This window comes from Paecilomyces variotii (assembly GCF_004022145.1).
Source record: "Paecilomyces variotii strain CBS 101075 chromosome Unknown C8Q69scaffold_13, whole genome shotgun sequence".
NCBI classification, from domain to species: domain Eukaryota; kingdom Fungi; phylum Ascomycota; class Eurotiomycetes; order Eurotiales; family Thermoascaceae; genus Paecilomyces; species Paecilomyces variotii.
In genome coordinates, this window is record NW_021167152.1 from 692,070 (window position 1) to 718,288 (window position 26,219).

Consider the following 26,219-nt stretch of genomic DNA (forward strand, 5'->3'; position numbering starts at 1 on the left):
GTCGAGGAAAGGGGGAGGGGAGGTGGTATAAGTGCAATCAGGGATATCGTGTGATGTGACGAAGGACATATTATTCATGGCGACCGGACGTCATCTTTCGTGGAGGATAGATCGCATCGCATCGCATCGCATCGCATCTTCACTGCGATCTCAAATCGAGACAAGGACTTCTAGCTGTGCAGTGTAGGGAAGGGGGTTTTGATGATTTAGATCCACATCAACCAGACATGGTAATCCACCAACACGGCTAGAGAAAGAAGGAGGAATGGCGAACGAAAAGGAGCGAAAGAGAACAAGATCCCATGCGAACCAAATCAAGACGCCGAACTGTCCACGCCAAATTTGTAGTTTTCAGAAGACAAATTGTAGTTTGGATATCATGCCAGAAGTCTTTTATCAAACGCAAGTCGTAAAGGAGAGAGGGAAAAAAAAGTTGAGGGCCCGAGAAGATGAGGCGGATGAGATCGGAGTCCAATATGTATATGAAGATCAAGTCGAAAATTTGAGACTCGACGCGTGGAAGTGGTCAAGTTCTGCAGACAGGCAAACATATCCGATGAGCAAGCACTGTTGTCCGAAGTCTGTCACAGGCCCACCACCGTCTATATTTACTGTCCGCTGTTCTTCTTCCAGCGGAGCAGTTCAGCCAGGCTGGCCAAACTGCAGCCCATCTTCAGGAACTCATGCGCAAGCAGTTCGTCAGCAGTGGCACGGCTGCGCACGTCGACGCACAGGCAAACGCTCAAGAAGGACTTGAGCTCCTTGCTAAGCTTCTCCGGCTTCTTCAGTCGTGGGGTGCCGTTGGTGGCAATGAGATACAGCGCCTTCAGAGGCTCCTCGTTGAGGTACGGTGGCTCAGACTCGATCATCTCGATCGCCATGATACCGAGCGACCAGCAGTCGACCTTGGGACCATACTCCTTCTGCTTGACGACTTCAGGGGCCATCCAGTATGGTGTGCCGACCATGGTGGCACGCTTGCTCTTTGACTCGGTCAACTTGGCGCAGAAACCGAAATCAGCTGAAAAGGGAAGAACTCCATTAGCTATGACCTTTCATACAAACATCGGATCGAAACTCACTAATCTTGACATTTCCAACACGGTCAAGGAGGACGTTGTCACTCTTGATATCACGGTGAATGATGTTCTGACTGTGCAGGTGGGCCAGACCCTTGCAAGTCTAAACGAAAAATAAAGTCAGCGAATAGCCAATATGTCAAATACCTGCTGGGAAGCATACCTCTAAACAGATCGTGGCGATTTGGTCCTCCTGGATAACAGGGTTGTTGTCGATAACGTCTGTCAAAGCACCACCCTCCATGAACTCCATCACCACCCAGAGTTCGTTGTTCTGCTCCTGCAAGAACGAGTCAAGGAAGTTGACAATGTTGGGGTGCTGGCTGTCCTTCATGACGATAATCTCGTTGACAATCAATTCCTTGCGTGGCTGGCTACGGAGATCCATCTGTTTGATAGCAACCTGGCCTCGAGGACCATAGGTGCGGTACATCTCACGCGCCACGGGCGAGGTTGCGTTCTCCTTGATACGAGCAACGTACACGGAACCAGAGGCACCTTGTCCGATCTTCCGCTGCTTACTGTATGACTCGGTGGGGTTCTCCTTGGAGACAACTGCCTTGAGTCTCTCCATGACCTCGTTCTCGGTCATGTTCGACATGCGGACCTCCTTCTTGCTCGGCTCCGCCTTCTTCGACAATGCAGCCTCTGCCTGTCGGACACCATCGGGAACAGCGTTCTTGTTCGCATTCTGCTTATTGGCAATGTTCAATGGCTTCACAGCCTGCACCGGAGTCGGCAGTTTCGTGGGAGGCGGGCCTTGACCCTGAGGCTTGACGCCATTCTGCGCGCGGGTGGCCGGGTTGGGAGAAGGTTGGCGCTCATTTGACTGCAGAGGATGCGGCGCTGCTTGACCATTGGCCGGTCTCTGTCCATTGTTTTGAGCAGTCGGCGGAGACGGTGCAGGACGCTGAGCAGTCATCTGTCTCGGGGGTTGCTGTCGAGCAGCAGACCCAGGCGCCTGAGGAGCTGGACGGCTCGGGTTGTATCTGTTGTTCATGCTGGGATCGCTATCCGACGCGCCGTAGCCACCAAGCTCCTGCTTGGCCAGGGGAACACGAGTCTTGGGAAGAGATGCATTGTATTCCTCCTGTTCAAGACGCTCCTGCTCGCGTCGGCGCGCCTCCTCTTCTGCCCGACGGCGGTATTCCTGATCAGCCTCGGAGGGCCGTCGCTGGGACTGAGGTGACGAAGCACTCGAAACACTGCCCAGTCTTCCAGATGAGGAAGTGTCCAGACGTTGCAAAGGCCCTGGTGGCGGCGGCCGGGGAGGCGCAATGGAACTGCCCACACTCTGCATCGACTGAGAGCCGGAGCCAGGGGTGGCTGCACCGTTCTGGAAGTACTGCGGGTTCTGTTCGCGCATCTTGATGTCCGAGTAGAATTCCAAGACCTCGATGACGGCCTGAGGGTTCTTCTTGTAGTCCTCCTTTGTAATGGCAGATGCAGTCAACAATTTCTCCCATTCAGACGGAAGGCCCACGAAAGCACCTGTCTGCGGATCGAAACCGACATGGACACGGTGACTGAAGTTCGTGGGATTACTGACTCCTCCCATTCCGGGGCAGCGTTCGTAGATCTTGTCAATCCAGTCGTAGATCTCGTCATCATTCTTCACTTCACATGTAATCGTCTTGGTGGGCACATCGCGTGTCATCAGTCCCGATTTTGAGGACACGTCCTTAGGATTAGCGAGACGAGTAATTTCAAACGCCATCTTGCTGTCTTCCGAGCGGGTCACTCCCGTCACGGTGGACAGCTGAATTGACAGGACGACCTTTCCAGTCTCACTCTTGAGGAAATCCAGACGGAATTCGCGCAGGACCAGGTAGCGCTGGTTCCAGCTGGCCAGGAACTTGTCCTCCTTGCACCTGACATATCCTTCCTTGATGACGGCGAAACCTCCTGAGCCAGACTGATTGGATTTGTTGGTGCCAACAGACATACTGCTGGTATTGGGGAAGATCGAAAGCGACGGAGTGCTTGGTGAATTCATGCTCATCTGACTGAACGAGGTCGACACGCTCGACATGCTAGGGTTCACACTCAGGGGCGGGCGCTCTGTCGGAGGACGAGGGGCAGGACCCGGGTTCATAAACTGCCCGGGGGAATAGAAACTGGCAGACCATCAGCTCGGGACGCAAGAGACTTGAGACTGATTATATTATATTTTCTCCGTAGACTCCACCAGGACGAAAGGGCGGTCAATTGCGACTCTAGCGACCACCGCCCTCGGCGAATTCGGCGGGGAAGTTGAATGTGGGGGAGAAACATTAAGCTGCGACAAGGGAAGCATTCAACGTACTTTCCAGACGCCATTCTGAAATACGACCGCAGCAGCGATCTCTCTGGCTAGGATTCTTTCTGTCTGTCAGGGGAAACGCGGTAGTGGGAACGTTCTGCGATCGAAGGATGGAGTGGAGAGAAGAGAAGCGGACTGAAAGCAAGCAACACTGGGTGAGGATCAGCATCAGTACAAGAGCTCAATGAATCGACTACAACAATAGACAGGGTTATCCATCAATAGCAACCAGACAACACTGTCCTCTGTGAATGCAAGCTTCCCCAGGACAGGAAATGTAGCTAACTACAACACTTTCTGCCCCAGGGAGCGATATGCTGTCGAGGCTGCTTGCGCTTCGCTTACCTGGCTTATACCCGCAGGTTAGTTATCGGGGGGGCGCGTCCCTCGTATCGATCTGAGGATACTCCGAGCCCAGGGCGGGCACCGCTCGAGGTACCTCAAGGCAACTCGAACGCCTTGAGACGTACAGGCTTGGGAAACGAACAGACCGCAGACACGCACGAGCAGCGTGGTGGGAGAGAGAGAAAACGAACGGGGTGAGCGAAGACGAAAGGGAGAAAGACAAGAAAGCAAGTAAGGAAGACGAGAGAGAGGAGTGGCAGCGTGTCGGCAGTTTCACCTGCGCGGATCCCCAAGTTGGTTTGAGGGGGGGAAGCCGAATGGAGGCTCTGCAAACCACCAACCACCACCACCAGTGAATTATTACAGTGAATAGCTGATGGACAGCCGTTGGGTGGCGGGGTATCATTATCTTGGCGTGGCTGAGAAAGAACAATGTTTGTTTCTACTGGACGGGGATTACTTATTATTATCATGCCTTTATTATCACTGAGACTGCCAGGTGAGTTGAACCCTTCAGAGACAGAAGAATGGCCATGCTGACTGCGAACGCTGGACACGGTGGCGGCTCTCTCAAGACACGAGTCTAGTCAGTCCCTCAGTCGCCGGACAGAGATTATTACAACTACAGAGCACAACTAAGTACATACATAATAATCATTATTATTATCTTAGTTCTCGGGCGGAATCCATCGCCCCATCAGTCGCCTAGTACGGAGTAGACTACACATGGCGTTAACTGGAGTATAGGATAGTTAGGTTTCCGTCTTATCAAGCGGCCCATTGTCCCCGAGTCCGAGTCCACCAACAAGAAAAGGGATGCGATGAGACGGGTTCCTGAACCGTCCATTGTTCTCTGGTTCAGGGTGCTGTTCAGGGAGAGCCATGGTAGTTAGTTAGAGTGAGCGTGGATTCTTTGCTTACTCGTTAAGCTCTCGGGAACAACCCCCTTTTTTCCCTTTTGCTCAGTTCGCTCCCCCCTTCCGACACGGAACGCGTCGAAAAAAGCAGCGTCTATAGGCCACTTGCTACATGGCGAACGGGAAGCGCCATAGCGGCCGTTATAGCTGGTCTGATTCGTCCGCTGAATGGTATCTTCGAAACGTCTATTCTGCTTAGGGTCCGCTCGTTTATCTAATTGGCGTTGCTAGTTAGCTAAGTAAGTGGTCGGAGAGCACAGAAGGCTAGGACGGTGTTAGTACTCTAACTCGCTCCCTCTATCTATACTTGTCGGCGAAAATGCAGCTCAGTAAAAGCCAGACGGGAGTGGGACGGGAACATCGCCGCTTTACTCCCACACAAGCTACGTGACTACATCCTAGAATGCCATAATTCCTATATCTTGGTGATATGGCGAAGATTATAAAATACCCTGCCAATACTCATTTGCTCTGGATCTAGTTGCGCATATATTATTGGGCACGGTGACAGCAATCAAGGACAACATTGCTAACTCATTATTGAGTATATGCTCTACAACGTGGCTAGCAATCTCACCACCGAGTGTTGGTGTCTGCAGTTATGGCATCCATTTTACCAACTCAATTAAGAATGTCATATTTTATTGTGTGGGAAGGGATCCCATACCTATTCCTGAACCTTGGAACCGGCAAGGCAACGTTCGAGGGGACGAATAACTAGAACGTTGACCATTGTCGACATCATCGCGTCTTGATAATTGCGGAACAGGCATAGGAACCCTTCAAATTTTTTATTCATTGACATCACATAAATTACTGAACACCGAAATCAGTGAATATTTGATTTCATTGTGACTAGCCACCTCATCTCTAAACATGTAGAGTCGGGACAAGGCCTGGTTACAGGAATCCAATCGAATTGACGAGCCCATTGCGTCCTCAAACAAGATCTCAATCAACATCTATACGGTGCGATCTTCGATAGAAACCATAGCTACAGTGATTGATCCGGGGAGTCTAAGCCTCTGACAGCCTCCCCTCCATTTATTAGACTGTCCAAAGTTCAATCGATTCAATCGCTATCACGAAGTCGACGCAGCAAAGGATCACGACGCGATGGCCTCAACATCAGCTGCAAACAGCAGCACCGTCGATCTGACTGCAGCAGTTGCATTATTAACACAGCAAGTCACGACTCTCACACAGAAACTTGACGCGCACATCGAGAAGTGTCAACAGTCAGATAGATCCACGCCCTCCATTGCATTCTGACAGCTCCTACGAGCCAGAGAACATGGCCAATAATACATTCGCCCATCTTCCTCCGGAAGTATTGCTGATTATTCTTCGCAATGTACCGGATCTGCCATCGCTCTATAGATTCATATGTGCATCAGCACAAGCTAATGCGGTATTTAAAATGGATGCTCCTCACATTTTGGATAAGGTCATCAAGCGCTCAATACCAGACTTTCAGCCTTTAGCTCGCATGATTTCTCTTTTAGGCTCGCTTGACATCCGGATTGGCTTCAATCCACGTCGATTATCAGAAACAGTCACTAAATACGGCGCTCTGCCTAAAGACCTACTCACCAAGGCTGCTCCGTCCTTGTACTTCATAACTGGTACCTCGGGTCCGCGATACGTGTTGCTGACAGCTTATCGCATTGAGCATCTCCGACATATCTGTTTTACCACTCTTCTGCAAAATATTCATGAACTCATTTTTGTCAGTCCCGTGGACGGAAGAAATTTCAGTGACGTCCATACATTGAAACAGTTCCGGCCTGGAGTATTCTTCAAGCCCGTCGCCTGGTGGTCCCCATCATGGGTCGAAAGGTTTCGCATTGAGCGAGCACTCTGGCGATTATTTATGTACTGGAATATTGAAGCAATCCATTCTAAAGCTACTGTGCAAGATCCTGACCTCCGTCAATATAATAAAAGAATACGGCAGCTCAGCGGAAGCATAATTGCAGAAGAACGAGAAGAAGCCAAGATCATATCACACAGGGTTGAAGAGATGAATTGTATATCAGCAGCGGTTTATGAATTTCTCGGTTGCGAACCAGTGAAATTCTTTACGGCCATATCCAGCCAGGAACGGAAAGCATTGGTTACCAAAGCCCGGTCCAAGTTCGCACTCAGTTTCAAGGAGACTGCTGGTTGGAAGTTCGAAGACCCAAAGCCCTCAGAAGACACACCCTCTTATTACTGGGGCCAGGCAGCGAGCTGGACGAAGAAGCCTAACTCCGAGTATAGAGACTCCTATTGGTCGGTATGGGAGAGGGAGAGTCGTCTCCCTAGCTTTAGCATATTGAATCTTGAAAGACGCGATCTTTGGTTCTGTGATTATCTGGGCCTTTGCCTTTGGGATTACAAACGATTGTTGTATCTTGGACTAGATTATGGAAAATACTGGGATCCTTCCTTGGGGCGTCCAGCGCAGCCTGACGGCAAGTTCTTTTCTTCAGACAGATTGGATGGCAGATGGAGAGATATCTTCCTCCATGAGTTAGCCAGATTTCAAGGACATGGACGGCGGATGCTGTCATTGAACTGCAAAAGCCACATCGAACGTTGGGACAACGAGTTAAGACGTAGGCCACTGTTGGATGGCTGGCGGCTGGAAGAGTCTTACTCTCATATGTACAATCGTGACATGAAATAAGAGGAGGGAGAAATGATCTTCATCGAGAAAAGCTCCATTGCTGCTCATTTAAAATGTATAAAGATAAAGATAAAGAAGAAGAAGAAGAAGATAAAGATAAAGAAGAAGAAGAAGAAGAAGAAGAAGAAGAAGAAGAAGAAGAAGAAGAAGAAGAAGAAGAAGAAGAAGAAGAAGAAGAAGAAGAAGAAGAAGAAGAAGCGGGGGAAAAGGAAAGGAAAGTCGAAAAGAAATCTATGTGACTGTTTGTATAATGCCTTTTCACTTCACGTCGTACGATGATTGCTATCTTGCTTCAACACATATGATCTTGGAGGACAACATTAGATTTCTAATTCAGTAGCAGGACTAATTGGGAGTATGTAGGTCTCACATTTGTTGCCCCTAGGCTAACATCGTCCACAGTAAGCCGAACTAGACTGGCATGTATCTTTTCGCGTGGTTGAGCATGTACATACCTCTGCCACTTGCTTCTAGTCAAAAGGTCAGTATGAGACAAGTGAGACAGAAACCCCATAGATAAATACATACCCCCGCTACCACCAGACATCAGAGCCAGCGCCGCAACGACGTCGTCCGCCGCCGCCTCCTCCGCCGCCTCCTCAGTCGCAGCCGCCGCGCCCTATGAAATCATTTCAAGTTAACCTTGTTGAGTTATACAGAATTCTTACCAAAGAACATACTGCATCCTTCTTTTCTAGTTCCTAAGCAATTATTAGCAGAAAGGCCATATACAAGTATAATTGTCATGTATGCTGACCTTTAGCTTCTTTTCCGCTTTCTATGTTTATATGGTAGCTTCGTTAGTAATTATCTAACGCACAGTCGAACGGAAGTGATAAATTCTACCAGGTATTTTTCATGAGCATCCTGCAGACAATTGTCAGTTGGTTTAACCTTTAAGAATACATTTAGGACCTCTTACATCTCTCTCCTCCATCATATGCTGTAATAATACAATATAATAAGCCTTGTCTAAGCTTATTTATAAAGATAATACTGACCTGGATCAGAGAGTCGAGGCCCTATCAGAGAAGAGCATATCAGTCTAATAATACTTGCGAAACAAGCTCAGTATGAAGTACCTTCCACTGCTGTTTGGAATCCTTGATTATATATTAGTCAGTGTTATAACCTAGTTAATGTGTACAAAGGATGCTTACATGGGCCACGTTCTGCCAGTACTACATTCCGAACCTATTAGCTGCCCAATTTAAAGAGATATCTTTGTGTAGAGCTTCATACTTTCTTCGTTCCCTGGAAGAACGATGTTTTGTTAATTAATTCCATGGCAAATGTAAGACCCTTGCTTACAAACTCAACCTCCGTCTGTCCCAACGACAATTTGCCAAAATTAGTATACTCTAATTGACATGGTAACAGCTTCAGTGTTTCATCACGTACAGTTCTCTACTAAACTGTCAGCAACGGAAGTACAAATCACCATATAGGTATTTTGAAGTAAAGAATCATATACCTCGTCATCTGCCCTGAAGGTGTACTTCTCTTTCTTGTGGCCTTGCTGGTGGCATAGTCTGCACTATATTGCGTGAATACTAATCCATTCGAACCCGAACTCTGGCTGCTTACGGTTCCGATACTATATAAAACAAGTATATTAGCAGAGTTCTTTTCAGTACGGCGAGGGACACTGACATGACGAGAGCTCCGACTCTGATGACAGCAATAAATTTGGACTATTAGCGTTTTCCATCGACCCTTCCTTTGTTTCTATCCACCTTGTTTTCTGGCTATTTCAAAGCAAGTAGACTTCATATTAGCAGGGCTCTACTGCTCATAGATCGCTAGACTAGCTTGCCCATTGTCTTGAAGTTCAAGCGAGACATATGTCAGCATCGGACTGCATTTTGTAAGTTACAGGACGATTTACCTACTCTCAGCTTTCTTTCTATTAATTAGTCAATTGGTCTTCAGTGCGCTTCCAGAACAGGTAGAATAAGCTTCCACTCTCAGATAGTCTGTTCTTCAATAAGTCCTATTATTAGCCAAGCTTGTCTCTCGAACCACGAAGATTGCAATGAAGATATTCTCACATAAGTTAGGACTATGAGATATTGAATTATCAGTCAGCGATACTAGCTCGTTGATAGCAACAAAGGTCACTGCTTACTTACAGAATTCAGTTAAGAACTTGAAATTAGGAAGTTCAATCAGGTTGGCCAGTTTCGATTGAGAATGATCCTCATAACTTGTCGGAGCCTGCCTACAGGCAGACTTCCTGTCGGGTTTCTCCCACGCCTTCTAGCTCTATCCACAGAGACATATAGGCCGAGCTAGTTGCTAGAGAATTCAAGCTCAGCGAGCTTCGCTCCAGATAGGTCACATGGTTATCGAATCTGCTACCCAGTCAAAGGTCAAAAAGAACTAGTGTAATATAAAAAAAGAAGCTGCTCTGGTTGTGACAGACCAGACATTTCAATAAAAATAAGGACACAAAAATCTAGTTCATCACGTACGTGTCTGCTGTTGCGGAGAGGGAAGGGGAAAGGTGAAGGAGAAGGAGAAACGTCGCGGCACCCACTACGGACTTATAAGTCCAACAGAACTACGTGCCTTCCCAGGCACAGCGTGACTCTTACACTCAATTCGACGCACAACGATTGAAAGTGAATCATTTACAGAGTGATTACTTGGACTAGGGACATGCTTGAGAAACCTTTCATACTATACAATATTCATTGGGCCCTCTAGTCATCAATTTGATGGGCAGCCAGATCATCACTTTACTAAATATGTCGTTTTTGATAATAAGAACCCAATATTAAGCTAGAAACTATGCTCGAGGCGCGAAAACATACGATAGCTCCTCCGGTTGAGATGTTAACTTGGTCATGCTTCTCCTTCAAGATGTATTTTCGTCCACTAGCGTCCAAAGAGTCCTGATTACTTATTCATGTACGGAGCTGCTTACTTACTGGATCGCCCCCTGCGTCTTCGAATCAAACAATGTTGTCGAGGAAGTATTATGGGTTCGAGCTAGTGATCACGATATTACACCGGTAGACTGGGTTTAACTACAAATTGAAGCAGCCCAGGATTACGGCCATGGAGACTGGATCAGTGAACTATCAGGTTGTCCATCACGTCTTTCCACAGGTGAGCTTATTCAATCCTTAACAGTTTCGATTCCTGCCTTTCGAAATATTATTTGTTATTAAAGGAACATTCTAATCCTTCAAACAGATTAATCAGCCATATTATCCAGAGATTGCCAATATTGTCAAATGGACGTGTATCGAGTTTGGAATCACATATAGAGCTCGATCTAGCTGCGCTGGGTGACCATCTTCGCTTGCTGAAAAGAATGGGAATGGTAAAAGCTGATTCCTAGTTGGGGCTTATCTTCTCTGATCATGCGGGTCTTCGATATGGTCGGACAAAGTTGATACGTATTTGACAACTTTTGCAGCTCTGCTAAAAAGGTACCCCCTTAGGAGCGCAGGTCATTTTCATGTTAGACCACCCATACTAGGTGACAGCATTTCACAAAGTTGTATATAACTGAAGAACATTTTCGACGATGGCTTGCATGTTATACAACACAGGATGTATGTCATAGATTCTATTGGCTCCATGAACCCGCAGCCCTTATACCTAGACTTTTGGCAAAGAGTTGAAATGATTAATGGACGAGAGTGAAATGCCTAAGGCGTATCTGCGATATTGTCCTGGCCTGCTCGTTGGCCTTGATTTTTGGATCCATTTCGTAGCACAGAATAAGACCTATGTACTAAATACTGTAAACATTATGATCTCTGAGCTAACACAGATAACTTCTTTCTCGATAAGACTGGCGGACGCCCTAAATACATATAGTACTCCAAGTCATTGCACCGTAACCTTGTTCCGTCGAGCTCCAGCTGTACGCCCTAGGATCCCGATGCAGTGTAGTCATATATTCAAAATGTCCACGAATATTTTCGGCGTCAGTGTATACTTTGGTTAATCTTCCACCATTCTCAAGTTCATGTTCTGCCTCTGCGCTAGTTTGGAAAACGGTTCCTTGCTCCTGGCAAGCCTTTTCAGTCTTTTCAAACGACCCATAGGGTGTAAACATCGAACTACCCTCGCTATCGACGAATCTCTCATTAATTAGGATCATGTCCATCGGTCCACCTTCGTCTTCATGACGACGCACGTAAACCTCGAGAGAAGTGTCCCAATCGTGATACAAAAAATTCGCGAAGTAAGACCTGTAAAGGGTGAGTTTTGTTAATCGGTTGGGCAGATGTGCCCGGAGATAACCGGTGGTCAATTTTTGATGCTTGTACTGGTCGCCAAGGAGTAGATCTGGGACAACAGCAAGGTGTTTCAGAGAAAGAAATGACCGTAATGGACAGCAGTAAACTGGTTTTTTCTCCACCTTTTCTTTTTCTTCTTGGTAACTATCGTAACTATCGTCATCGTCATCGTCGTAGTCGTCTTGTTCTTCTTCCTCTTCACCAAACGCACCTATCGGCGGCGGACACCAAAACTCGTTCACGTGCTCATGCAAATCGAGATGAAACAGCTGGTCTTTGAATCGATCTAAACTCGGCCACAGTTTCCGTTTCAAAGTTGTCACAGGGTCTGTCTCCAACGTCTTCATCACCGAGAGACGTAACGTGTCGAGAGTCTCCGGGAGATCAAGAAGTGTCCAAAGATCATCATTTTCTTCGGATAATGGATGATCGAGCACAATCGTCAAATCTACCACCGGCGATATCTGTCGGGCATTTTTGTCAAATATCGCTGCAGCGCCCCTCGGGTTCAGATCGTAGAGACCCAATACCTTCAGTTGCGGCAGGTAGAACACAGGCCATAGATAGTCCAAATTAAGATCGTAGTATCTCTCCCACGGGTGACCAGTGTCATTGCAGTGATAGCCCTCACAGAAGAATTCCGCTCGTGATAATTTCTGAAAAGCTCGATACCTGGGACTGCGATTCGTTGTGCCCTCTTCTTTTTCAATGGCTTTTTTGAAGATCTCACTGAGATAATAGCACCAAGCCGGGACGTGAGCCTGAATGCTTTCCACATTCGGCAGCCGTGTGAGCAAGATAGCCATTAAAGGGGTCCGATCGGCATTCTTTTCAATTGCCCAGAACATGTTGAATTCATCTTTCTCATTAAAACCAGCGTCACCAATGGCGGCCTTGAGCACGACTCTCTCGGCCTGCGAGAGAGTTAGCTGATTCTCCGGCTTCTCCACGTCTGACGGAATAACCCAGCAGCCCCATGCGCGAATTTCTAGATGCTTCACGCATGAAGCAAGTTCCGGGCGACTGAGTATCGTTCGGAGGTAGAGCCAGAGATTTCTTAAGGATTGCCTTTCTCCGCGATATGTGAACGTTTCGTACAACGTTGGTTGTACCAGATCCCTCCACTGCTTTCCAACCCGGCAAAGGTCCGAAAGTTGTCTTTCTTCAGAACGAGCGTCCGGCAGACGCCGGACTGCAGCATCTAGGTCCTTGCTGGGTATTTCAAGTGGCAATAATGCCGGGTCGAACCTCTTCTCGGGAGAACCATGATTGTCGCGATTTTGGCGTATGACCTCGTGCAGGATCATCCCGAATAGTTCAGGTGGTAAAGATGCTGGATCGGGCATTTTGAAATGTCTCGACCGTGTTCCTGTTCTACTTCAATAGACTGTTACTTAACTGCGGACAGAGGAATAAGTGGGCGGCTGCGATTGAGTTGTCCGCACATGGAGAATTGATTCGAGCCAACAAAAATAGACTGGTATAAACATACAAAAGGAGAAAGATGAAAAAGAATTTGAATACCTAGTGGTAGGAATTCGCTGGTGGTCATCCAGCCAGGCACTACTTACTTCCCTGAAGGTTTCACGTTGAAGAAGACGGTTTGGCGCTCGTGACAGTGATGTGACACGGGCTAATTTAATGTCAGCAGCTAAAATCAACGGTCCTAAAAAGGTACCAACGCACTCGTATTCGGAGGAATAGCCATTATAGCTCAATTCTTAGTTGGCACTTAGTAACCAATCTATTAAGTATTATTTCACAGGCGAGTCGGCTATCCGTCCGAACTTTCTAGCGTTTATTGCCTTTTCCCTAACCCAAAGTTCGCTGTATATCATACAAATTGCTTGGCGAAAAAGGAGTATCATCACATTCAGTCGCTGGAGAGACTAATAGATACCTCAGTGATAGTTGTCGCCCTCAAGTCCACGCTGTTTGAGCTCCCCAGTTAGTGGTCTATATAGTCGGGACACAGAGCTTCCCATATTACCCATGGCCAAGTCCGTACTCCGTAACTAAATAGTAGTAGAAACGCATATGCCGTAATTATAATATACCGAATCCCGATATTAGTCGCTAGCCTAGGATTTATATGCTCGCAATAAGAAACATGGTATATTCACTGAAACGCTCGTCCGGAGCAGGAAGACAGGTCATAAGCTTCTGTTAGACATGCGCTGCAGAGTCTACGCCGCTGAGATAGGGCGAGTCGGCCCTATGGCTCTTCACCAAAGGGGTAGTTGAATTTCAGCAATCCGTTCAGGCCGCCGACCCATCCGTCGTCTGCGTCGCCAACCCCGAGCGTCCTTCTCATGACACAGGGCACGCCGCCGCGCCAGTCGTTTTTCCCATGTCGGATCTCCTCGTCCCAGACACGGACCTCCGTCCCGACAGCCATGCCGTGGCGCATGTTGACGCCGTCGATGCTTACCTCGACCTCGCGTCCGCGGTTCTTCTGGCTCAATCGTAGGGTAACCGGAGTGCTGGAAGGTAACACCAACGGCCGAAAACTAAGGCTTCGGGGGCAGATGGGCGTCAGCAGCAAAGACGGCACCAGCGGATGGACGATGCTGCCTCCACTACTGAGACTGTACGCCGTACTTCCTGTAGGCGTCGAGATGATCATGCCATCGGCCACAGCTTCCGTAAGGAAGCGTCCACCGACAAACACGTCGATGATGGTTAAATGCGGCTCCTTACCGCGGTGAATCAGGACCTCATTCATCGCATAGACGCCCTCAGTTCTACCGTCAGCTCCGGGCTGGAACACGTCCCGATGAGGCCGCACGGGCTTCCCGTCAGGCGCATAGAGCCCGACCTTGAGGCGATTTCGCATCAGAATACGGGCGCCGCGAGAGGAGCCCATGGATTTGCCACGGATGGAGGACCATCCCGTAGGACCAAGCGCTGCTTCTGTCTGCTCCATAGTGGGTTTATGACGATGATGAGGAGGAGAATCATCCAGAATGGAAGTGCGATCTCCGACTCCAGCACCGGACATGTACACCTCTCGGAACGCTCGCTTATACTCTGCGAACTTCCATTCACTGAGGAACCCGAGTGTGCCCATACTAAATGAGAGAACGGGAGGAACATCTTTACATGTGGCAAAGAGAGACGATGCGCGTAAAATGGTCCCGTCCCCTCCGAGAGTAATGGCTAGGTCCACCTTTTCATGTGCAGCAGTGGAGAGCACACCACTGGACTTGCTGGAGTACACGGGAAACGAAAGAGACGAGTGTACTTCAGCAGCTGTTTTTGGCTCCAGGATGATACTAATTGACGGGTATGTAGACACAACATGACTAGGATACATGGTTAATAGAAGGCCATGTTAGGTGGCGGAAGAGGTCCCCGTACTTAACTAATTCAATCAGGGCTTCAGTCACATCTGGAGCTGAGTCCTTTTTCACCAGCAGTATATTTCTAGGTGGGGCTGGCCATTTCAAAGATAGAAGATCGCTCTGTCGCGATTCTAACATCGCATGGATCAGCAACGGCCAACAACAAGATCTTGACAGGACATTAAGTTTCAGCACGTACCTTGATATTTAGGAATATACCGTTGCGGAAGCGTCTCGATGTCTCTGATTTCTCGATATGATGATGAAGCAGAGAACGGCCGGTGCCATTGTGCCCAGCCTGTCCGTCCCAGCCAGTGACCTCGAGGCCGGAAAGACATGTGCATGGCGGCGGAAAGGTAAGCAAAATGACTTTGTATACACAGACAATCAAGGGATACCAAGAAATGAGCGTCTTCCGAGTTCACCGTCTAGTCTATACTGTCTCTTCATGTGCCATTTTCCGACAGATCACGATTCGTGATCTTCTGCTCGGCAGAAGTGGTATAACCAATCCTAGCACTTTGGCTAGATCGTACAATGCATCTTCAAGAATCAGGCTGGTTAGTAATTGAGCAGACACGTAAATGTGCAAATGCTGTTGTCTTCACTATCTTTTGTTGTACGTTGACAGACACAGAGTATGATGATCGATCAGCGTGGCACGTGCAGGCTGGAATTCTCCCGTAATCAATCGATCTGCCGGCAGAACAAAATCACCCTTATCGGGCTGTCCACACCGCTTTCCCCCAGAGCCGAGGCCTTTATGGCCCGTGCACGAGGACGTCACCGGGATCCAAGCATGATTATGGTAATCAATCTTGTCCACGCGATCCTGGTGCTTTTCCGGGGAAAGCCGTTGTTCGCTGGTGCATCTATCTGTCCCTAACATAACCACACTCGCCATCAGCCGGAATCACAGGCATATTCAATACATCCCTTGCCAGGCAATATTGTCTGCTCATGCTATGACAACGAAAACAGGCGCGGTCGTCTCTTCGAAGTGAACGATCGTTGGATCTCCCGAAGACACCGCTTGCTGTACTCTGATTATGCTGTCTGCTGTTTGATTGAGCCCCGACCGAACAAGATAAGACATTGGCGTCTTTAACACAACTATATCCACGACGGAAACCTCTTACAGATTTAACAGTGCCATTACCTTCCACGATGCAGGCGTCCGACATCCGACTGCGCAAGGCTGCTTCTTCCCCGGATCAGACACACCACGCCAATGGGATCCTGAGAAAAGACAAGGGAGCGGAGCAGCGGTTGAAACATGGCATTCCCATGCAACTCTTGCGAACGCTTCTGCTCGCCACTTGGTTTAATTGTTGCGCTGTCACCATCGTCGCTACGCAGTTACTAGGCTCTCCGTTGTACCTGATAAACAAGAAATGGTTCTATAACTACATGGCGATCACGAAGCAGAGCTTTGGCTTGGTGATTACTGCCATGACTGAGTGGGGATGTCCAACACTTGTCCGTGTCAGTGGGGATAAGAGTGTGAGAGGAGAGCTAAGTGTGGCTAAAGACGGGAGGTTGGAATCGGGGTTCTCTGAGCGGCTCGTCCTGATTGCCAATCACCAAGTATATACCGACTGGCTCTACTTGTGGTGGTTCGCCTACACGAATCGCATGCACGGTCACATCTTTATCATCTTGAAGGAGTCCCTCAAGTATATCCCCGTCATCGGACAAGGCATGATGTTTTATGGCTTCATTTTCATGGCCCGCAAATGGCAGTCGGACAAGCCTCGACTGCAGCACCGTCTGGAGAAGCTGAAGACAATGTGTTCAGGACCGATGTCTGGATCGCAGCCCTACGACCCTATGTGGCTTCTCATCTTCCCGGAGGGGACGAATCTATCCGCCAATACGAAGAGAAGGAGTGAGGAATATGGCGCAAAAAACGGACTGCCTCTGTTCAAGCACGTTCTTCTGCCGCGTACCACGGGGCTCTTCTTTTGCCTCCAACAACTGAGGGGTACGGTTGATTGGGTATATGACTGTACTGTAGGATATGAAGGACCACCGTAAGTAATGCCTTCTGAGTATACCGTCTCAATGGTGCTAATTATTCCTTGCACGAAACAGAAAAGACAGTCTCCCCGATAAGTATCTGACTTTACGCTCGACTTACTTGCAGGGACGCCCTCCTAAGTCAGTCTGCATGCACTGGAGGCGATTCGCCGTGAGCGAAATTCCTTTGGATGACCAGAAAGAGTTTGAAGCCTGGCTCTTGGCTCGTTGGGCCGAGAAGGATGAGCTACTTGAAGAGTTCTTTGAGACTGGCAAATTCCCAACAGAGCTAGAAGGATCTATTTCCTGCCATTCGACAGACGAAGACCAGAAAACTGCTGCAGCTCACGGATATGTAGAGACAGATGTCAAATTGGGCCATTGGTCTGAAGTCGGACATATATTCACGGTGCTTGTGGGCGCTGCGTTGCTCTTGAAAATACCCAAGCTTCTGTTTAGAGGAGCGTAAAGAGCCAAATGCTGGGTTCTTATGTTTATTTGAGCTTCCGAGTCACGCTCATAAATGTGGCAGCTGGGACGTTCTTGGAGTGAGCCTCGAGGCTTGACTACGACACACGATTTGTTTATTCGACTGACGAGCAACATGCGGGGGTTTTCTAAAGGAGTCACAGATATACAGTATCTATTTCAATTTTGCTGTAACAACCCTTGGGCTTTGACTTCTCAATCGATCATTTAATAATTATAATAACCTACTCTAAAAAAGAGTCAGCTAGGCTGTAAACGCGGGCTGTGGCGTCTGTGGCGGTGTGGCCCCGACCGGCGCCGACGTCCCAGCCTCAATCCTCGTCCGCGCAAGAGACACAGTTCGCAAGCTCTTTCTGCTCTTCATCATCCTTCCAGGTGTAGCACACCAATCTTGAACGGTGCTCTTGCTGTCTCTACGAGCCCGTCACGTCAATTTTCATTGTCGCCAGGCGACCATGAGTTAGGTCGTGAAACCTGCCCAGCTACCTCGGACCTGTCGCGACTCTAGTCTTCGGACAGAGGCATCATGGCGCCTCTGCAGAATGGCTATGGGAATGGCCTGAATGGCGAGGATCTCACCTCTCCCACCTCTATTGCGAATTTCCGCTTCTCCGACATCCCCTCTGCCATCGATATCCCCGCATCGACGTTCGACAGCGAGGTCGAAGTCAGTCTTGAAGAGTTACCAGATGATCCCACGGAGCTGTGCACTCTGCTCGAAAATGAGAAGGCTGCGAAGAACTTTTGGGTGATTATAGCTCTCGCGTACGCGAAGCAGAAACAGATCGACCATGCGATTGATATCTTGAACAAGGGACTTGCTTCAGTCTCCCATGGCGCCACGAAGGAGAAGCTGGGGCTGTTGGCGTGGGTTTGTTGGCTGCTGCTGCTGAAGAGTCGACAGGCGCCTAGAGTCGCGCCGGACGGTGGACTTTACTCGGAGGCCAAGACGAAGGATCATTATCTGCAGCTTGCGACGTCAACGCTGAACGAGGCTTCGCGACTCAATCCTGCGTTCCCGCCCTTGTTCCTTGCTCGTGGTGTTCTCTCTCTGTTGCGTGCTTCTCTGTGCCCGCCCAAGGTCGTTCGTCCGGGAGCAGTCGATACTTCTGAGAGAGTGGAGTCGTTGCGGCAGGCGTTGAAGTCTTTCGATGAGTCGTCTAAGGCTTTTGGGGGCAGGAACGTTATGGCCCTGCTTGGAAGGGCTAGGGCATTGTATCTTCTTGGAAGATACCCCGAGGCCCTGGAAGGATACCAGAAGGTGTTGATGAAGATGCCCAGTCTGACTGATCCAGACCCAAGAATCGGTATTGGAAGTTGCTTGTGGCAGCTTGGCTTCAAGGACCAGGCTAAAGTGGCCTGGGAGAGAGCTCTAGCTCTGGTATGTTGTCATTTATGCAATATGAAAAAACATATCTAACGTATCTTATAGAATCCGGACTCGAAAGTCGCCAATGTCCTCCTTGCTGTCTACTACCTGTACAGCAGTTCCCGTCATGCCACCACGGATCCCGCCTTTGGGTCGCTGTACAAGATAGCGATGACCCAGTATACACAGAAGGCTTTGAAGCTGGACAAAGAATATCCGATGACCTGTGCCTTGTTCGGTAGCTACTTCCTGCTGCGAAAGGCGTACCCGACGGTGGAGACATTGGCGCGCAAGGCTATCGAGCGAACCGATGTTATGTCCATTGCCAGTGATGGATGGTATCTGCTTGCGAGAAAGGAGCACTATGAGGGCGATGCTTCAAAGGCTTCCGAGTACTATAACCGATCCGATCAGGCCAGAGGTGGTTCGGAACAGGGCTATCTTCCTGCAAAGTTTGGTACGGTGCAGATGCAAGTGAAGAATCGAGACTACGATGGCGCCAAATTCCGTCTGGAAAAGATCATCCAGCAGACCAAGAACCCGGAGTGCATGATGCTGCTTGGTGCACTTCAAGCTGAGGAAGTGTTTGCAGCTCAGAGAAGCAGTACCAAAGAAGATAAATCCGCCGAGGCTAAGAAAGCTATCAGTCTTTTCGAGGGTGTGCGAGCTATGTGGAAAGACGAAAAGAAGAAGCTCACTCCCGATGAGTCTGTGCTGGTCTATTTGTCTCGCTTATATGAAACCGTTGCTCCAGAAAAGAGCATGCAGTGTCTCACCCAACTCGAGCAGATGCAGCTCGCGCAGATCCCTGAAGAGGATCGGCCAGAGGATGTCGAGGACGAGGAGACCATGAACGCTATTCTGCGGGAGAATCTGCCTCCCCAGCTTCTCAACAACATCGGTTGTTTCTTCTATCAGTCCGAGAAGATCGAGCAGGCCAGGAACATGTTCCAGACTGCATTGAATGCTTGCGTGAAATCTCGGGAGCGGGATGAGGAACTTGACACTGATGCCCTTGTGACGACCATTAGTTACAATCTCGCGCGCACTTACGAAGCGGCCAATATGCCAGACGAAGCGAAAAAGGTCTACGAGGGTCTGCTGGAGAGGCACAAAGACTACACGGAGGCAAGCGCAAGACTAACATACATCGCCTTGCGGCAGAGCCCTACCGATGAAGGCCCCAAGAAGATGGCTAAGCTATATGAGACAGAAAACACGGACCTGGAAGTGCGTGCTCTGTTCGGATGGTATCTCAGTAAGTCGAAGAGACGCGTGGCAAACCTCGCGGAAGACCACGAACAACGGCATTACAAGCATACTTTGCAGCACTTCGACAAGCATGACAAATATTCCTTGACTGGCATGGGCAACGTGCACCTTCTTACCGCCCGAGACATGCGGCGCGACACCGATCAGGATAAGGAGAAGAGGAGAAAGATGTACGAGCGAGCTGTCGAGTTCTTCGACAAGGCTCTGCAACTTGATCCGAAGAATGCCTACGCAGCTCAGGGTATCGCCATCGCTCTTGTTGACGACAGAAAGGACTACAGCACGGCGGTGCATATCTTTTCCAAGGTCCGTGATACGCTCAAGGATCCCAGCGTCTATCTGAACTTGGGACATGTGTACGCGGAACTGAGGCAGTTCTCAAAGTCTATCGAGAACTACGAAATGGCACTCTCGAAGGACCGAGCTCGAGATGCCCAAATTCTGGCCTGTCTTGGAAGAGTCTGGTTCCTCAAGGGCAAGCAGGAGAAGAGCATATCTGCGATGAAGGCGGCGCTGGATTACGCCCAGCGTGCTCGTGAGGTCGCACCGGAACAAATCCATCTGGAATTCAACGTGGCGTTCGTCCAGAATCAGATTGCACTTTTGGTCTATGGCTTGCCAGACACCCAGAGAACTGTCCAGGATGTGCAGGAGGCGTCTGCAGGCCTGGATGAAGCCATCGAAGCTTTCGATCGCATTGCGAAGGCAAAGAATCCTCCTTACCCTCGCGGAGCATTGGAACAGCGCGCGAACATGGGTCGTAACACGATCCGTAAGCAGCTTGAGCGCGCCTTGCAGAGCCAGAAAGAATACGAAGAAAAGAATGCTATCAAGCTTCAACAGGCTCGCGAAGCTCGTGAGGCCGAGATTAAGCGACGTGAAGAGGAAGTCAGAAAAGCACGAGAAGCTGAGGAGGAAAGGAAGAGGAAAATCGCAGAAGAAAGACAACGGATGGTTGAAGAAGCCGCGCGACTCGCTCAACAACGCGCTGAGGAAGAACGCGCGAGGGAAGAAGCCGAACTGACGACGGATGAGGAGACCGGCACCAAGACCAAGAGGACGAAGAGGAAGCCTTCCAAGCGCAAGAAGAAGGCCGAAGATGCTGAGAGCGATGGAGACTCATCACGCCGTGGCAGAAGCACAGAACCTCCAAGTGATGGCGAGTCTGCACCTAAGAAGCGCAGACGACTGGAGCGGAGGTCTGCTGCCAAGGAGAATACCAAGTACAAGAGCAGCGAAATCGTCGTGGATTCCGACAGCGAAGAAGGTGGTGTGGACAACGCTCGTACGGCTGAATCTGATCACGATGAGCAGATGGGCGGTGCTGGTGATGAGGATGAGGGAGTTGTTCGAAGCCGTCGGAAGATCACACGCCGGATCGAAGACGATGACGACGAGGAAGAAGAGGAAGCTGAAGCTGCTGCACCTGCAGATGATGACGATGACCTATTTGGTGAAAAGTCCGGCGACGAGGGGGCCAAGAATGAGGATGCGGAAATGAAGGATGACGATGAGGAATAAGCGTAATCTTCTCTTTCTCTCGGTGTCGTTTACCATCATCAATTATTTCTTGTCATTCTCAACTATCCCAGCTTGTCCAGGCAGCATTTTAAGGAAAGCCACAACAAATAGCTTCGCATTTGAATACCCTGACTTTTTGAAGGCGTCGGTGGTTGTATAGGTTGGGGGTTTATTTCCAGTGTATTCTAACAGAAAATTACTATATTATTTTGTCCAGCGGTTGTCTAAATGCATCAATTTGAAAGACTATGATTGTCGTCTCAATATTATATAGGTTACTATTTTCTCATTTACAACCTATAACTATTCATCCCTGGTTTATGCCATGGGAGTGAACTTCAATTCCCCGTCTATTTTCCTTTTTTTCCGCTTGTGTCACGACACAGAAGCAATCTTCATCCATATATCAAACGGCCCCAAAAACCCAGCTCATCTCAGCAGGAAAAAAAAAGCAAAAAAGCCCCTGAGAAGCGAAGGAAAAAAAAAAGATAAGATTCCAACAAACACAAACCAGCAAACATACGCAGGTGGCACATCCCTGATAAGTTTGCTTGTCCACACACCCCTAGACTAACTAACTTATCCGACTCACCGTACGGACTACTCGTAGATAGTACTGTACATACTACATGTACATACTACGCCGCAAACTACGCCGCAAAACTACAGCCTGCAGCGGTATTTAGGGCTTGTTGATCCCGATCTGCATGTAACATCTGTTCCAGGGACCCGAAAGGAGTCGCTCATTCCTTCTTTGTTGTCGTCAGCCTTATTTTCAACCGGCTCTAACTAGTTAGTTATCTAGAGTGGTTGATGAGTTAATATCCATTTGTTCTTTCGATAGTAAGAATAAAACGAGATAGGATAGGATGGGTGTGTTTTCCAGATTAGGGACTTACATATATTTTACTGTAGTGTGCTACAATGCGATGTGATGCAGCTGGGTTTATCTTCGATAATATGTAGTGTAGAGTAAGTGGACGAATGGGAGGGAAAGGAATACGTCCCCTGCAGTTGCAGGTGTAGTATGCAGCATTTAGTTACATATACCTGTCCTCGGGACTATAATATTTAATATTACATTGTAACTATTCCGGAACTAACCGCATGAAATAACTACGGATAATATACCTAGGATAACACGAGATAAGATCTGTAGATAACGGACGAGAGTATAATTTATTTAGTGATAAATATTAAATAGTCCACGCACGGTAGGAATTCAGTCTGAAGATTCGGATGAATTATTAGTAACTATCAAATATCTATCCCAGATTTCAGAATTATATCTAACAACTAGTTAAGAGTAATTGTTTATTATGCGGAGAATAATATTTACCCCATATCTACTGGTAGAAAATCCAGAAAATTCGGACAAGGGTACTTATGGAACAACGGTAAGCAGAAAGAAAAAAAAAAGAAAGAAATCCTCCGAATCCGGGGATTGGAGTTAGAGGGTGGTGATCTGGTCTCCATTCCCTGTTTAACTAATATTACCCCGTACAGCCTCACGCATGCGAGCGCGGGTATGGGGCCGGATAAAATAAAATAAAATAAAATAAGTAAAATCAATCATTGGGTTTTGTGTGATTAATTTTACTGATTTGGGTATGTATCGTCCACTTACTATTGGATCAGATCATGCATGGTTGTTTTGCTTGCTAGACGATCATATCATTTTAGCATAAAGTAAGTAATCATTAGAGCAGGGAGTACGGAGTATAAGTTACTTTACTTACAAGGATCTGCTTAATTTTCCGATATGATTCCCCAGACGACCAGTTAGCACAGTGCCACAGAAAGATTCCGGAAGTTTTTGACCAGGGTGAAGTTGGGGGGAGGGTGGTTCGACTCTTTCGAGTCTCGACAGCTCTAGAATGCCAGGGGGAGTTGATGTTCTATTGACATCTGGAACTGCGAGTGTATCAGGTAGATAGTTTTTTTGCTGGCCGTTATCGTCTTATCGATTATCTAGTTAGTTAGCTACCAATTCAATAAACCCGAGATTCGAGGATGGATCCAAATTGGTCTATCTACGGTCTAGTTAACTATAGTATAAGTTATGTTCCTTTTTCTGGAGAAGGGATTACTATCATCATCATCATCATCAAGTGGTCTTTTAATCTATCGCTCCACCTGTGCTAACTACTCCTGTTACTAGTTAAAAAGATTCTCAAATGATTTTCCATCACGCCCAGCTAGCCACGGAGTAGGTTTAGGTTTTACTCTACTAGTTCACCCTCGTTCTAGTCGAGTTTAGGTCCTGTTCATCATTTTTCAGCTTTGCTTCTCGGCTTTTGGCGGATTTCATCGTCGCAGAAACTCCACTGTGGGCGGTTTCGTCTGCCCATTATTGCCCCCCCTCTTTTTCCACACGGTCGCTTCGTCTTTCTCTCCATTATCCACAATCCGTTAGACTGGATATTGATTCTATGGAATTTGGGAGGGGGGGGGTCATATGAGTCAGTTGTTGATATCGGATTGTTTGCACTCCAGAATACTTATTGATCGACCGGTGGATAAAGATCTACGCGGGAATAGAAAAGATCTGGCGGAGGGATAGATGAAAGAAAGCGAATTGCTCAGAAAGGAAGGTCTTTTCTTTCTTGTGGATTATTATTATGTATTATTCTCGTGGAGGCTTAGAGATTTGCCCGACTTTGACGGACGGGGTAAGTGTCGGATCAGATAAGCTGGACGAGCTGGACGAGTTGCTATGAAGACGGGATGAAAGGTAATTATCTACCGTTGACGGAGACGGTCTGGTTGTGAAGAGAAGAGTACTAGTTAGTCAGTTCGTTAATGCTGACCAGCTTCTTCTACCTAGAATATTATTGTTATTTAAGCTATCTAGTAGTATCTACAGTAGTACAGAGAGCATCACGATGTGGGCTTTGACCTCGTAACCATGTCTTCATCCCTTGCTTCATGCCGTGGCACGATACCGATCTCTATAGAATACTGTCACTGCAATAGGCTCATTGGCTGCGGATATCTCAATTGATCTCGATGCGAGTCTGCACGGCCTTCGGTGCTTTGACTCATGAAAGCTCTCTCTCCTAACAGCTGTTAGATCGTCAAGAACACCAGCAACGCAACGTAATAGTTACGGGCCGGGCATAGATCGGGTCCCGAGGTGTCGTGGGATGTCAATTGCGCCGACTCGGGCCTTTTTTTGTCAACGGTTCCTGGTACCTGTCGATGATCCCACGGCAAGTCGATCTCCAACCGGAGATCCGTCTTGATGGCTCTCAGATGGCGTTCATGGAGATTCTTATGTATATTATTAAACACCCACCAAGTGTCTTTCTGATCAGTATCTAACTATCTACTTCGATAGAATTTCTATAATAATACAAGCGAAACGGACCTAGAGCACCGCACACCTGGTTTCTGCCACATGCCGTCGGTTTCAAGTTCGAACCTGACAGTTCCGCGTGGTTTTTCAACGGTCGTCCTCGTCAGCTTGGGGCCAAAGTCCCCAGCCGGAATGTAACCGTTGGACAGATTAGACAGACGGTGTAAAGTTACTTTTGAAACGTCTCCGCGGTCCTTCTTGCCGGTCCTCAGAGCCGGAGCCCGCTAGGTGAGGGGAAAAAGAAAAGACTAGCTAGTTTGGATGCATAAAAAGTCAATGAAGCCAGGCGGATTATTGTCGACTGATTGGAGAATTGGTCGATGTAGACGGGATTTTCTGTCCAATTGTGGATGAGAAAAATAGTAAAAAAAAGAAAACGCGTCCCAAGCAATGGAAAAGATAAGAAAGAAAAAACCACTGCAGAGGAGCGTCAATATGAGCGATTATTGTTATTTCTTACGGTTTCACTGCGGCGTCCCCAGCCTATATTCTTGCGTGTTCCCTTCCTTGGCGCGCTCTGTATTGGACAATACTTAATGGAACCATCCTGACCAGACCAGACTAACAATAAAAGCGTGCATTGTGCATCGTCAAGACCGTTTCCGACCACGTTGACGGCTCCGAGCGACCACGAGGATGAAAGCTGCTGCCGTGAACCTTACCTTTTCGCCGGCCGAGCTGGAGTTCCTCGAGACTCGAGAGAGTGATCTGCGCCCAGCGAATTGCTCCACCGGTTGAAGGAATAGTTCATCCCAGGAACCATGGAACGCGGCAGTTCCCCGTGGACACACACACACACACACACATATTATGGTATTATTATTGATCTTGCCATTATTCATTATCCTCGGGGACTCGTGAAGCGATATACATACATACATAGTTACGGGACAATGCGCAAATAATTAATCATCATCGCGACTTACGCCGTCTGCGATCGCGAACCCACTGAGCAGCGCAACTAACCATCCTCAAGCCACATTCTCCAGTCGTGGGAGAACAGAGGCTTAAGAGAGCTTTCCACCCCCACTTGATTATTGGATCGTATCCGATCATCTGCGATATCGTCTACAGAATAGGTAACGGGTGGTATCGTTGGAACTTGGTAGAGAGAGAGAGAGATGCGGACATGGGATCTACCAGCCTTGCAGAACCCGTCGGGGTTGTATAGAGTATGGTATACTAGTATTGCCATGGGTCTTCTCACAATACTGGAACCGTCACACCGCCGGGGACCTTCTGCAGTTTTCTTTCACCGAAAGATTCTGCAGAAA

The 26,219-nt window shown here is 48.2% G+C and overlaps 6 protein-coding genes across 6 annotated transcripts; 3 read left to right on the forward strand and 3 right to left on the reverse strand.

Annotated features, from left to right (window-relative positions):
• Positions 1 to 343: 343 nt before the first annotated feature.
• Positions 344 to 3,681, reverse strand: C8Q69DRAFT_100224 (kinase-like domain-containing protein). Its single transcript, XM_028624999.1, has 4 exons — positions 3,385 to 3,681; positions 1,243 to 3,196; positions 1,083 to 1,182; positions 344 to 1,021 (listed from the first exon to the last, which is right to left on the reverse strand). Exons 1-4 carry the CDS (start codon positions 3,396 to 3,398, stop codon positions 609 to 611), a joined length of 2,481 nt encoding a protein of 826 aa, XP_028482140.1. The 5' UTR covers positions 3,399 to 3,681; the 3' UTR covers positions 344 to 608.
• A 2,082-nt stretch (positions 3,682 to 5,763) lies between these two features.
• C8Q69DRAFT_100302 (hypothetical protein) lies at positions 5,764 to 7,513 on the forward strand. The gene has a single exon (XM_028625000.1). The coding sequence runs from the start codon at positions 5,938 to 5,940 to the stop codon at positions 7,312 to 7,314; it is 1,377 nt and encodes a 458-aa protein (XP_028482141.1). The 5' UTR covers positions 5,764 to 5,937; the 3' UTR covers positions 7,315 to 7,513.
• Positions 7,514 to 11,013: 3,500 nt separating this feature from the next.
• C8Q69DRAFT_479453 (hypothetical protein) lies at positions 11,014 to 13,167 on the reverse strand. The gene has a single exon (XM_028631442.1). The coding sequence runs from the start codon at positions 12,917 to 12,919 to the stop codon at positions 11,135 to 11,137; it is 1,785 nt and encodes a 594-aa protein (XP_028482142.1). The 5' UTR covers positions 12,920 to 13,167; the 3' UTR covers positions 11,014 to 11,134.
• Positions 13,168 to 13,302: 135 nt separating this feature from the next.
• Positions 13,303 to 15,562, reverse strand: C8Q69DRAFT_479456 (putative sugar kinase). The gene is made up of 3 exons (XM_028631443.1): positions 15,117 to 15,562; positions 14,934 to 15,048; positions 13,303 to 14,878 (listed from the first exon to the last, which is right to left on the reverse strand). Exons 1-3 carry the CDS (start codon positions 15,259 to 15,261, stop codon positions 13,789 to 13,791), a joined length of 1,350 nt encoding a protein of 449 aa, XP_028482143.1. The 5' UTR covers positions 15,262 to 15,562; the 3' UTR covers positions 13,303 to 13,788.
• Positions 15,563 to 15,673: 111 nt separating this feature from the next.
• C8Q69DRAFT_530686 (putative acyltransferase) lies at positions 15,674 to 17,698 on the forward strand. The gene is made up of 2 exons (XM_028633738.1): positions 15,674 to 16,950; positions 17,012 to 17,698. The coding sequence occupies exons 1-2, from the start codon at positions 16,085 to 16,087 to the stop codon at positions 17,403 to 17,405; spliced, it is 1,260 nt and encodes a 419-aa protein (XP_028482144.1). The 5' UTR covers positions 15,674 to 16,084; the 3' UTR covers positions 17,406 to 17,698.
• Positions 17,699 to 21,845, forward strand: C8Q69DRAFT_479458 (putative RNA polymerase II transcription elongation factor). The gene is made up of 2 exons (XM_028631444.1): positions 17,699 to 18,806; positions 18,858 to 21,845. The coding sequence occupies exons 1-2, from the start codon at positions 17,952 to 17,954 to the stop codon at positions 21,585 to 21,587; spliced, it is 3,585 nt and encodes a 1,194-aa protein (XP_028482145.1). The 5' UTR covers positions 17,699 to 17,951; the 3' UTR covers positions 21,588 to 21,845.
• Positions 21,846 to 26,219: the final 4,374 nt, after the last annotated feature.